At 41.3% G+C, this 10,727-nt stretch overlaps 1 protein-coding gene and 2 long non-coding RNA genes across 10 annotated transcripts in view; 2 read left to right on the top strand and 1 right to left on the bottom strand.

The window, feature by feature from the left end:
• LOC111260588 (neuroligin-4, X-linked) overlaps positions 1-1,562 on the top strand; it is a 26,621-nt gene extending 25,059 nt beyond the window's left edge. For both annotated transcript variants that reach the window (XM_022833467.2, XM_022833468.2), the window contains exons 13-14: positions 37-194; positions 1,317-1,562. In XM_022833467.2, the coding sequence (XP_022689202.1) occupies positions 37-194; positions 1,317-1,359 (201 nt within the window). In that variant the 3' untranslated portion in view covers positions 1,360-1,562. The remainder of the gene's footprint in view (positions 1-36; positions 195-1,316) is intronic.
• The window catches only part of LOC111260589 (uncharacterized), a 38,842-nt gene that overhangs the window by 18,473 nt on the left and 9,642 nt on the right, over positions 1-10,727 (bottom strand). For 2 of the 7 annotated variants that reach the window (XR_002680418.2, XR_002680417.2), the window contains exons 3-4: positions 5,832-6,318; positions 5,160-5,481 (exon numbers count right to left, since the gene is read on the bottom strand). This is a non-coding gene — a long non-coding RNA (uncharacterized LOC111260589). The other 5 variants (XR_015311116.1, XR_015311117.1, XR_015311114.1 and 2 more) reach the window with 5 other exon arrangements.
• Positions 6,313-10,727, top strand: part of LOC111260591 (uncharacterized) — a 6,854-nt gene continuing 2,439 nt past the window's right edge. Inside the window, exon 1 of the long non-coding RNA XR_002680423.2 lies at positions 6,313-8,962. This is a non-coding gene — a long non-coding RNA (uncharacterized LOC111260591). The remainder of the gene's footprint in view (positions 8,963-10,727) is intronic.

Raw genomic sequence — 10,727 nt, forward strand, 5'->3', positions numbered from 1 at the left:
TTATTATTATTATCGTCAAATTTCCCAATGGAACAGGAGGACACCGGCCCCGAAAATGAACAGTTAATGCGGCCTTTACTTGGAAATTTTAATATTCGGCAGGCAGACGCCACCTCAGAGGCCCGAGGCAACATCAATGCGATGAGTGCTTACAAAGAGCCTGACTATCAAAATATAGCTGAAACCAACCAAAGGTAAGTTCTACGTAGCTATCAGTTTTGGGTGTATTGATATGGAGAACCGTGTGCCTCTAGAATATGCTATTAACATGATATGGCATAAAAAAGCTATGAAAAGCATAACAAATGAATGGATTCAACGGTGTATTGGGTTGGCTAAAAGGCAGTGGAGGTTTTTAAAATGTTCCGCTTTTCTTTGCGTGTCCCTTTATTTGGTCACATCTATACACCACGCAAGAGCGCCTTCTTTCGACGATAATGTGAAGTACGTCTGTTTGCTAAACGGAATGGTTTTTTTTTAAGTTAAAACTCGAAATATGGCCGTTTCAAATGAAAAAAAAATCATTGACGTCGAAAACATGCGAACGCAGCCATATTCGTACTTTGTAGAATATGAACTGCGCGCGTGAGAGGATGAATCATGCTGAGTTTAAAGACGGCATCTGGATGAGACACCGAAGATATATTACGCACCAATTGACTGACTATCTGGGTCGATGACTCGATGAGATTTACTTAAAACCTCCCTAAACCGGGCATCTGTACCCCGTAAACTAAGTAAAGGGTGCAAGAAAACACGCTTTACCATTGTTACTGAATATCTCGCTTTGCACCTATTACATGCGGATTTTCCGATAGAAAAAAATCGGTAAATCAGGCAAACTTAGCGTTGCCCATGATTAATGTCACACATAGCAAAGGTCGTTAAGGCCACCCTGCAAGAATTTCAGTGGGAGGTTTCTCTGCACTCAATTTATTCTGCAGACCTTGCGCCGACAGATCACCGCCTTTTCCGAGCACTGGAAAACCAAATTAATAATATATAGAGGACAACGTGGAGGTGTCAAAAACAAATTCCCCAACTCCGGATCTGAACATTTTTTGATCTGGGATTGAAGAACAGATCTGAAAAGTGACTGATCGATAAAAAAAAATAGTCGCAATGAGATCGATAACTTGTTGATGCGATTCGAAAGTAATCCGGAAAGAAAAACTACAATTACTTTTTTGTGACATGCGAGAATAAAGCTCCGTTAGCCCCTATGAAGTGAAAACATTTTGACAAAAATTAGAATAAATCTAATGCAAACATGTGTTTTTATTTAATAACCTACTTATTATTTGCTTATTTTTCAGCCTAGACATCCCTAGCACGAACACTAGTGAAACAACGGTCTGAGTTCGCTCGTGTTGTAAAGGCTGGACAGTATCCAACGGACAAATCACCTTTGTAAATATACAAAAAGAAAAACAAAGATGATGTCGTATTGTCTTGGGAGAGTTCTTCCCGATGATACATCTAGTTGAAAAACGTAACAAACATGTCGATGTATATATACTGTTATAGCAATTGAATAAATTAATTATTACATAATACGATAATTATTACATAGATTTTTACATGTCGTAAAACGAGTTGGCACTACTATTTATTTATTTTGGTACAGTATGATTTTTAGTGGAGTAATATCTGTTCCATGTGATAGGTTGTGTATCGCAGATTCGTTTGGGTCTACTTTGGTGCCACAATAGATCTCGATGCTAGTACTAATCAGACGTGAACATACGGATACGGAAAAGCTAATTAAATTTACTAACACTAACTATTTATCAAGGGTAATAATTCAAGTGAAGCATCAGGGGGTGAAGATTTTGCGACTTGATGTCGATGTATTCGTTACATACATACATACATTGCTCTTAAACGGCGGCGCTTAAACCAGACTCTTCGGCTTACATATTCCTTATTGCATTGTTTTCACGGCAAAAAATTAGATTGACTACTTCTAGTATTATAAGTATTAATTGTGCAACTACGTCAGGAGCCTATCCGTTATGTACAAATAAAAGTTGTGGCCTAAATCAAAGGTGAAAACCGTTCTCGTCTAGTGAAAAGTAGAAGTGGAAGCCGTTAGCCTACAAATAGCGAACCTCAAGGTATTACGAACTAGATTAGGGTCTAATAAGGGAAAGTTTTTTCATTCAGCCGTTATATAAAAAACTCAGTATTGTGCTTTTTAAAGCCAGCGTTCAATCCGATCAACGGACATAACAATGGCATTACTACAAGCTGACAACGTAGGGGATTTTGAAAGCGCGAAAGGTTCTGCTCCAAAATATTAACAAGGATTCTAGCAGATCGTCGTTTCTCCACTGTACACTTCTTATACTTTTCTACTCAACGGCCTCTGTTAAAGTCCATCGAGGACTTCTGCAATGATCATTTTCATATACCTTTCAGCCCGCGTGCAAGACAAGATGTAAAACCGTTCAGGTCATTGTTGTAGATTCAACTGCGCATATCGAACTTCCAGCATGCATAGAACGTACATTATGTCGAACCTTGTCAGTGCATATATAATATATATTGCGTATATTGTACTTATGGCAAGAGTCGGCTGCTGACGACTAGCGACTAACTGGTCGGTTATGAGGTATTATACATCCGCTACCGGCCAGAACCGGAAATACATTTATTGTGACTATATACTTGGTGCGTCCGTTTCACTCAAACACGCCATCGGACGGAATGCCTTCATCCCATGCCTAATCTTTCGTGATATCTCCTAGGTTGGCTGCGTGAGCGATATATGTACTGCATGACCTGCCTCTTGACGCTAACACCGAAGTTCTAATCTAGGCAGCGGCTTCCGGAGTGTGTTAGACTACTGCCGTGGGAAGTGCAGAACAATGGGCTCTTTGGGCCGGAACGTTTGACGCGGACGGGTTACCGTTTCTGGAATTCATCTCCGCTGGAGAGACGGGCCTCCTGTTGCTGCTTAAATACAGAACACCCGGGGGTTTAGGCTGACAGTAACTTCGGCTAAACGCTTCTAGTAAGCTCTTCGTGACCAAATGGATCGTCCGCTCTACTAGCCTGTTTGGTTGCAGGTAGGCTACGGTGGCTCTATTATGGCGAAAACCTGCCAAATGCTGTTGGACGCACCGATCCCGAAAGCAATATACGTTATCCATGTAAACGGCGCCTATGACACTATATCGGTCCTAAAGAGTAGAAAGGGCCTTACCGGGGCTCGTTGTGTCAATTGTTCAACTAGAAAAGGTGAACGAAACAGGCGTAACAGTCTATAATTATTAGCATTTTTCCTACACGTGTAAAGGCTCCATAAAATCCATGCCTACCCTGGCGAGAGGAGGCATCGACGGTTTTATAGACATCTAAGGCTGGCCTCGCTCATTGCTTGGTCTTGTCCTTTGACAAACTGCCGATACAACCTATATCTTCGCTGAAATATTCTTCTCTATAGATATATAAATAGAAAGATGAGCCGATTAAACTTAAATATCCTTAATTTCAGAAAACAAATACTCGACTGCTCGCGGAGAAACCAGCTAGAGGCCCCGAGGCCCTGAATGGTTCAGCGTGCTTTCTAGTACTAAAAATTGGCTGGCCTTTCTATCTTTCAACGACAAGACAACCTAGCCAATCTATTAGTGCGTGGTCGCCACAAGCGATCCAGAGTCGGTATTGTAATTTCTGTGGAATTTTGCCACTTTTAGGGGCGATAGCTACGGTTTGCCGTGCCTCTCTGGTGCTATATATTGAAATCATATTCTAACATCTTCAAGCCCGATCAGACTAACCAGGCAGAGAGATTCTATGCAGGTATTTCAGCACGCTACTGTCGGTGGCTAGTATCAGCTACTGCCTTTACTGTCCAGACAGCAGCCAAGCGTTTCGTCTCCGACGTGTACCATCTTCCCTCTCGAACTAGCGCTGCACGTCAATGTCAAGCTAAACGGATACCGCCTTCAGGCCAATCCTACTTGCGGCAGGACTTTCCGCAAACACTGCAACATTCGTCCGCTTGTCAAAATCTTTTTTAAACGCGCAGCTAAGTCACCTATAACTAAAAAGCCGGAGATATAACTGTACAATAGCATTCTAATTCCTGATTTTTTTCCTTTCTGCATGACTGACATGTGCAGATGCTGGAACGTCAAGTGGGACTACATTATTTACAGAATTAAACGAAATGAGACTAAATAGACAATAGTTTTCTTCAGCCGGCCATTGGAATAAACAACAATTATTAAAAAAAATCCAATCGTACGTAGTTGGCTTTGAAAACAACCAATAACGACCTTTTCGGAAAATCTTGTAAATGATGCTACCAACTGGTCCTAAAAATGTTTCCGATAGTATCTCTTTTTCTTGTTTAATTATTCCCTTATTCTAGTTTTACCAGATTATCGCTTGTCAGTTTGTTTACGTGGACTCAGTTTACTTAGGGTGTCCTTCTGCATAGCTATTTGCATAAGTGAATAGATCCTGCAGGGCATCTTCTCTTATGCATCTTCAATGCAGTCTGACGACAAGGACGATCATACGGGCGATAGAGGTATTCATGGCTGGCAGAAATGTTCAAGGAAATCCGGCCGAAATATCCAACATAAACTTTAAGGTTACTTTCATGGGCCAGGCAGATAATAATGATAATAGACATATTTCTGTGTGTGTATCTAGCACATGTATTTGCATCCTAGAAGACACCTTTATCGACTACTGGCTACGTCGTGGAGCTGAGGATTGCTAGTGTGATAAACACCTTTTTCGAATATTGTTCTAAAGGAAATTATAGGAAATTAAATGTGTCGATTCTGAAATTCAAGGACCGTTCAAGGACCACCACTACTATTCTGAGTAATGCTGCATAGATGCATACGTCGCCTGATCAATCGCAGTAAGTGCCAGGCTTATATGGACTCCTTGAGTTCGGTGAGGTTTACACAAAGATACGTGTGTGTATCTAACAAAGAAACAGTCTTCAAAGTACGACTAATACTTGAAACAGTGCGCTTGGAAATTTCCTACAATTTCTGCTTGTACAACTAACATACAAATCATGTGACAGAGCAATTACGTACTCAATTCTCTGAAAAAAATGGAACTCGAAAGATAAAATAAAGAAGCCACTAACTAAAGTTCTATTTAACAATTAAAAATAATACGCAAAGTTCAATTTGCTTCTACTAGTGTCGTATTTTTTTTACTTACAGCAAAGGTGAAGGGCTCCCCAGTATTAAGAAACAGTGATTCCTTTGCCAGTCTAAAGATATGCGAACATTCAAATCTCCATTGCTTAATAGTCTACTTGTACTGCTGAGTTGATAGGCCGCTTCAATTAGTTTTTCCTCCGTAGCTCGAGTACCGCATTCGCACGGCCTGCGTCGTCGTTTGCTTCCGGCGATTTTAAGAGGAGCAGGCCGAGTGAGAAACTTGTGGAAACAGGATAAACGCGTGTTGCTCCGTGAGTCGATCCGCGTGACAGGCAATCACCTGTAAAGAGTCCCACTCTATGGTCGATGGACGCCCAGGCTCAAGTATTTGAGCTTCCTTGCCCATTAGTTTGTTGTACTGATAGAGATTTAACTCTGTTAGTTTTTTTTTTTCTCTTCTCAAATCCATACCGAGCTTGCTTAGAAGGTTCGTTTGGGTTGTCATTTTATTAAATTTGCAGCGATATTCTATTATTATATTTATCCTTATGTCCCATCGCAGTTGCTCGAACAATTATTATATCTAACGACAATTTCATGCAGATGAACAGTTTACTATTGATAACTGGATTAGATTACGTTAATTTCTTTCTTTTTGAGAGCTTGCTTTGATCGTTTGCATATACCCACCTCCAAGTGTTGATCTGTTGTGTTCTCGTCATTTCGGTACCCTGGACCGGTTACTGGTTCCTTTTTCCGCGCAATTATTCAGTGCTGTCATTGTCTTCAAGCCCTCATTGGTCTCCCGGTGACCCATGAACGCATTGTTCCCCGTGCATTTTCGTCTTATTATCGAGTTCGAAAGGAAATATCTCCGCAGTTAGGAAAAACTGTTACAATATACGAACTTGATCTGATGGAGTTTACTTCAACTCGCTGAGAATAGATGTAGACGACTGAGGTACATAGAACTAAATACAGAGACAGGTTTTTCTTATACGAAATCGGTTGTCTTTACACTTTTTAGTATGAAGTAGATATTAACAGCTGCTTCGTGGAGGATACCCGAATATCAAACTTTGAAACGTAGAGTCGTGACGGAGGCCGCCGTTCGACGTCATTTTTTATCAACGGCATTTTTGGACCTTTGTTACCTGCAATAAATTTTCTGGAAGATCTAAAAATTGTTAATTAAAACGATTAATTGATTGATCCGCGTATATATAGATGTACGTCAATGACGTCTAGCTATTTTTGCTATTGGATTTATATGTTTGTTATGTGTTTGTGACTAGTTAATGACTAAATATTTATTTAGTCATTTTATTGTACGTTTGCTTTAGGATATTACGTCTTATTTGGGATATGAAACCCCGAAGACCGTTGAACTGAGAAAGCGTATTGCGTAGAAAAAAAAATATTGAAATTTACTACAGCTGCTATAAAACAACGCAAGATAAAAATATTATAGATATATACACACACATACATACATATACATCATAGGATGACGGTGTCTACAGAGAAGGATAATTGTTTTTTATAATAATGGTATGTCATTCGAGAGAATTTCTTCAGGCCAGGGATTGGTAAAATCAGCTCGTTTATCAACAATAGGATTGAAAAAATATAAGTCAAAGATCTAACGACTATTAAATATAATGCTCTAAATAAAGGTTTGCCTAATTCAACTAAAGGTTTGGAGGAGTTGTGTCTTCCGGAGTGCCTACAGGATTATAGGTTCGTTATGGCGCTAAAGTTTATTTCTGACACGAGCCATCATTTTCGTAATTTTTTCACGTCATTTTCACGTAATTTCTGCGATAATGTCTGCGAGACACCGTTGCGCTTTCAGGACCGCTGTACAAACGGGCTTAGAAGTGTTATTTTTTCTATGATGTATTATCAGGTTAAGTTAAGTTAGACAGAGGGTACTTATTACCTGCTCCTGCGGTTACGATTATTCTAGGTGCCAGGTACACTATGGTTTAAGCAGGTCAACTGGCCTATAATAACTAACATAGGCGCGAATATTTGCCTAAATAAGCAGGAATTGAATGACATCCCATGATGAAAAATTGAAGAAATGCCTATCTTTTTAAATGTACTCGCGTTGAAACAGTCGTATGACACAAGGCTGCGCGTGGATTCTAGGGCCGCTTTTGACACTCTGTCCTTTCTTCTGTTCATTAGATCGATACAATTATCAGCTATTAATCAGCAGCGGGCAATCTATTGGTGTAATTTTCTAGGGTTTACTAGTGGGACTACAATAGGGAATGTCTTGTATAACAGTAGACCTTTTAGCGGGCCGGCGATGTTTACTATGCTGAAGTCTTTCGTATATGTTTCAGCAATTCAAATATAATTAATTGGATACACGGTACGGGCAAGCTGATCTTGTTAAAGGGGTGACTGTATGAAAATTAAATGTACTGCAATTTCCTCACCATCATGGATATACAAAACAAACAATAGCAAGTTCATTCTGGTGGCAAAACCCTGATGAAGACGGCTTGAAAGGTATAGATTTTTTTCATTTTCACGCTGTTCTGTATACTTAAAAGAGCTCTGTCGTTGGGATCGCTGTTTTTCAAAAAAAAAAAAAAAAATAACGGCACCACCTCATTTTTTATTTTTGTAATACGATAATAATGAATGATGCTGACCTCAAACAGACACCAGGCCAACCTGAGCTGTCGTGTCGCAGCAACATGACAGCATTCTAATGCCCTTACCGATAATTACGATCTGTGGTCGCTGTCGCCTCGTTTATCCAGGCCTTGTGCCTTGAACGCCGCCGCCACTGGCGAAGCCATTACGTAATGGGTAGCAGTGCCTCGCAGGCCAAAAGGGGTAGATAAAGGACACTGTTGTGGAAGTACCACGATTCTTTCAGGTATATCCCGCGCAGTGGAACAAGCGTCTATTAGATTTGCCCTGCAGCAGGCCGATGGAACCAACCTCCTGCAGTCAGCAGGTCTCCTCCTTTCTAACAGGTTTTCGTCTCTTTCCCTGTCGCCTTCACCAGTAGACTTCTTTATACTCGTTTGGACTCCTCCATTATTTCTACTGACCACCTTGGAAGAAGCTGTACATAGGCAAACTTGCCCGAAACGGTTTCGTCTGCCTATGTATCCTATTTTCGCTCGACCTGCTGCGTGTTTCTATACCTCTCCGCCGCGCGAGTATCCCAGCGGCATGTCGGAAACGCGCACAGACACTGACGCCGCCGAGGTCGCCGGTGGCTCGCGGATCGTCACCGATGAATGAAACTCTCTAGCTAGTTAAATGAAAATATGTTGGTATCGTTGTTCGCGCAACACGTTTTGCTCACGCACCGCTGAGTTGCGCGAAAGGGCTACGTCATGGCGCATAGCTATCGCGCCGCTAGCACCGAAAAGGACGTGATCTATTGTCCTCACCTCTTGAATTTTGTCGAATATCAGAGCTTCACCCGTGCCGTCACCGCCTGAAACATTCCAGCCAAAGCTACTTCAATGGTGATCTGCTGAACGCCCAATCCGTTCGACTTCGGAGGTGTCTAGATCATGTACAAGAAGATCTCGGTTCGTAAGATATAGTGAACCCTGAATTGCTAACTCGGTGGCACAGAAGGCCGCACCAGGACTGGAAGCAGAAAAAATCGAAAACGAAAGAAACGCAAAGACAGAGACGACGCGGCGGGGAGCGCTCAGACAGAGAGGCTCAATAACTTGATGTGCACGCGTCCTTAGACAAATGTACGCGCAACGATGAAAAGGAGCACCAACCAGTAACGCTAGCCCAGTAACTTCAACCACGACGAGCACCCTTTTAAGGTAAGAGAAAACGTGTACTACCACGCAAGTAGCAGTATTTCTTTTCTTCTCTCGGTTTTTTTCTTTTGCTCTTACCACCGTCGCCGCAGTCGCCATCCCCCCGCCCTGCTGTCCTGTTACTGCCGGCAGTGCCATTGGCACACCAGCGTTTGTAGATAGCTCAGACCTGCTTACCACTGGGGCAACTATAACGTATGTAACAGGTCGAAAAAAAATGTACTCACGAAATGCAGCCCCAAGCCAGCCAAATGGCGGCAGTGTTGTGCTGGGAACAAAAGAATATCGTTTATTCTCCAAGGAACCCATACGCGAATAAGGGCAATCTAAGAAATGATGACAATGGGCTGAATGGACGATGAAGTTAGCAAGCAGAAGCAGGGGCAGAGTGGCAGCCGACAGACTGAAGTACGACGAGCGCAGGCGTAACGATCAACTTTTTCAAAGACGTGGCGCAACGAAGCGCTAAAGCTTGTCTTTCTAGAACATGTGGCAAAAGTTTTACGCTGTGCCATATCAGTGTAAAAAGATATTATAAAAGGTAAGTAAGTCTACGAAGTATTTGACACCGACTTCAAATGTAACGAAATTAGATCGGGCTAAACAGTTATGGTACCGCTGGTAACGATAATCATGTTGTTCCATTCTACATGCGTTCAGCACGCTTATGATTCAAGCTTGCTACACGGCGGCTTCCTATGATGTGGCCTGTCACAGACAGTTCATAAACTCATCAATAAGATCAGCGCGGCAGCTTCTATAATAAGCAGCGGACGCTTAGCGTTAGCGTAAATTATGTACAATCACCACCACCGCTGCTATGACGTCTTCGTTAGCTGTTGCTGATGAGACAGGGGCGACTAAATGGGGAAGGGGTGATCGCGCTCTCTATCCTTCCTCGAAGCTTCGACACGAAATAGCCAGCGAGCGGACTCGTTATACATCACAGGACAGACGGTCATAGTAGGCGCGTGAAAAAAAACCTTTAACTCTATATTTATTAATTTCAATAAATACCTAGATGATGTGAATACGTTACTTCGTCAAAGGAACGGGAGTGTTTGATACCGAACTGGTTTATCGTTATAAACAATATATAATCTGGCTTCGTACGAAAAACTAGAAATTGTGATTCTAGCCTTGTGTGTATATTGTAATATCTAATCACTCAAAATTCAGATAGAGCCAAACATAAAAAAAAAAAAAAAAAGTTCTCTTATCGGAGGTTTTAACTTATTTGAGAAGCTATCTGCTTTTAGGCTTTGCAGATATATATATACATATATATGGTTCCATACAACAAGGACAACGGACTGATGGTTGCGTGTGAGCGTCAGCAATGAGTCGTTATACAATGAATCTGTGTATTACTAAAGTGATAGCGTATTCACTGTCATCTATAGTAAGCGTGACTACCCATCGATTCTTCGATGGTGCCAAATCAAAAATTGTTTTTTAGTTGTATATGGTCGTCTTGCACACCATGACGGGAACCACTTCAGATTTGAAACACAAGCACGGTTATACGGTATTACTAACGTTTTTATATTTTGATCTTGACATCGAAAGCTTGTAATCGATATTTATCCCTGCTGGCTCTAGTTTACGTACTGTATATAGATGCTAGACAATTTATCTAAATAAAGAAATGTTAGTTTTTGAAGTTCGTTTGTAGTGTCCTTCGGTAAGTCCAGTACCAGATAGACGTGCCTGATATATAGAAGATGATTTTACCCGAATGATGAGGTAAATAACAACTACCTAATAT

This window comes from Varroa jacobsoni, unplaced genomic scaffold (genome assembly GCF_002532875.2).
Source record: "Varroa jacobsoni isolate VJ856 unplaced genomic scaffold, vjacob_1.0 scaffold_455, whole genome shotgun sequence".
Classification (NCBI taxonomy): Eukaryota; Metazoa; Arthropoda; class Arachnida; order Mesostigmata; family Varroidae; genus Varroa; species Varroa jacobsoni.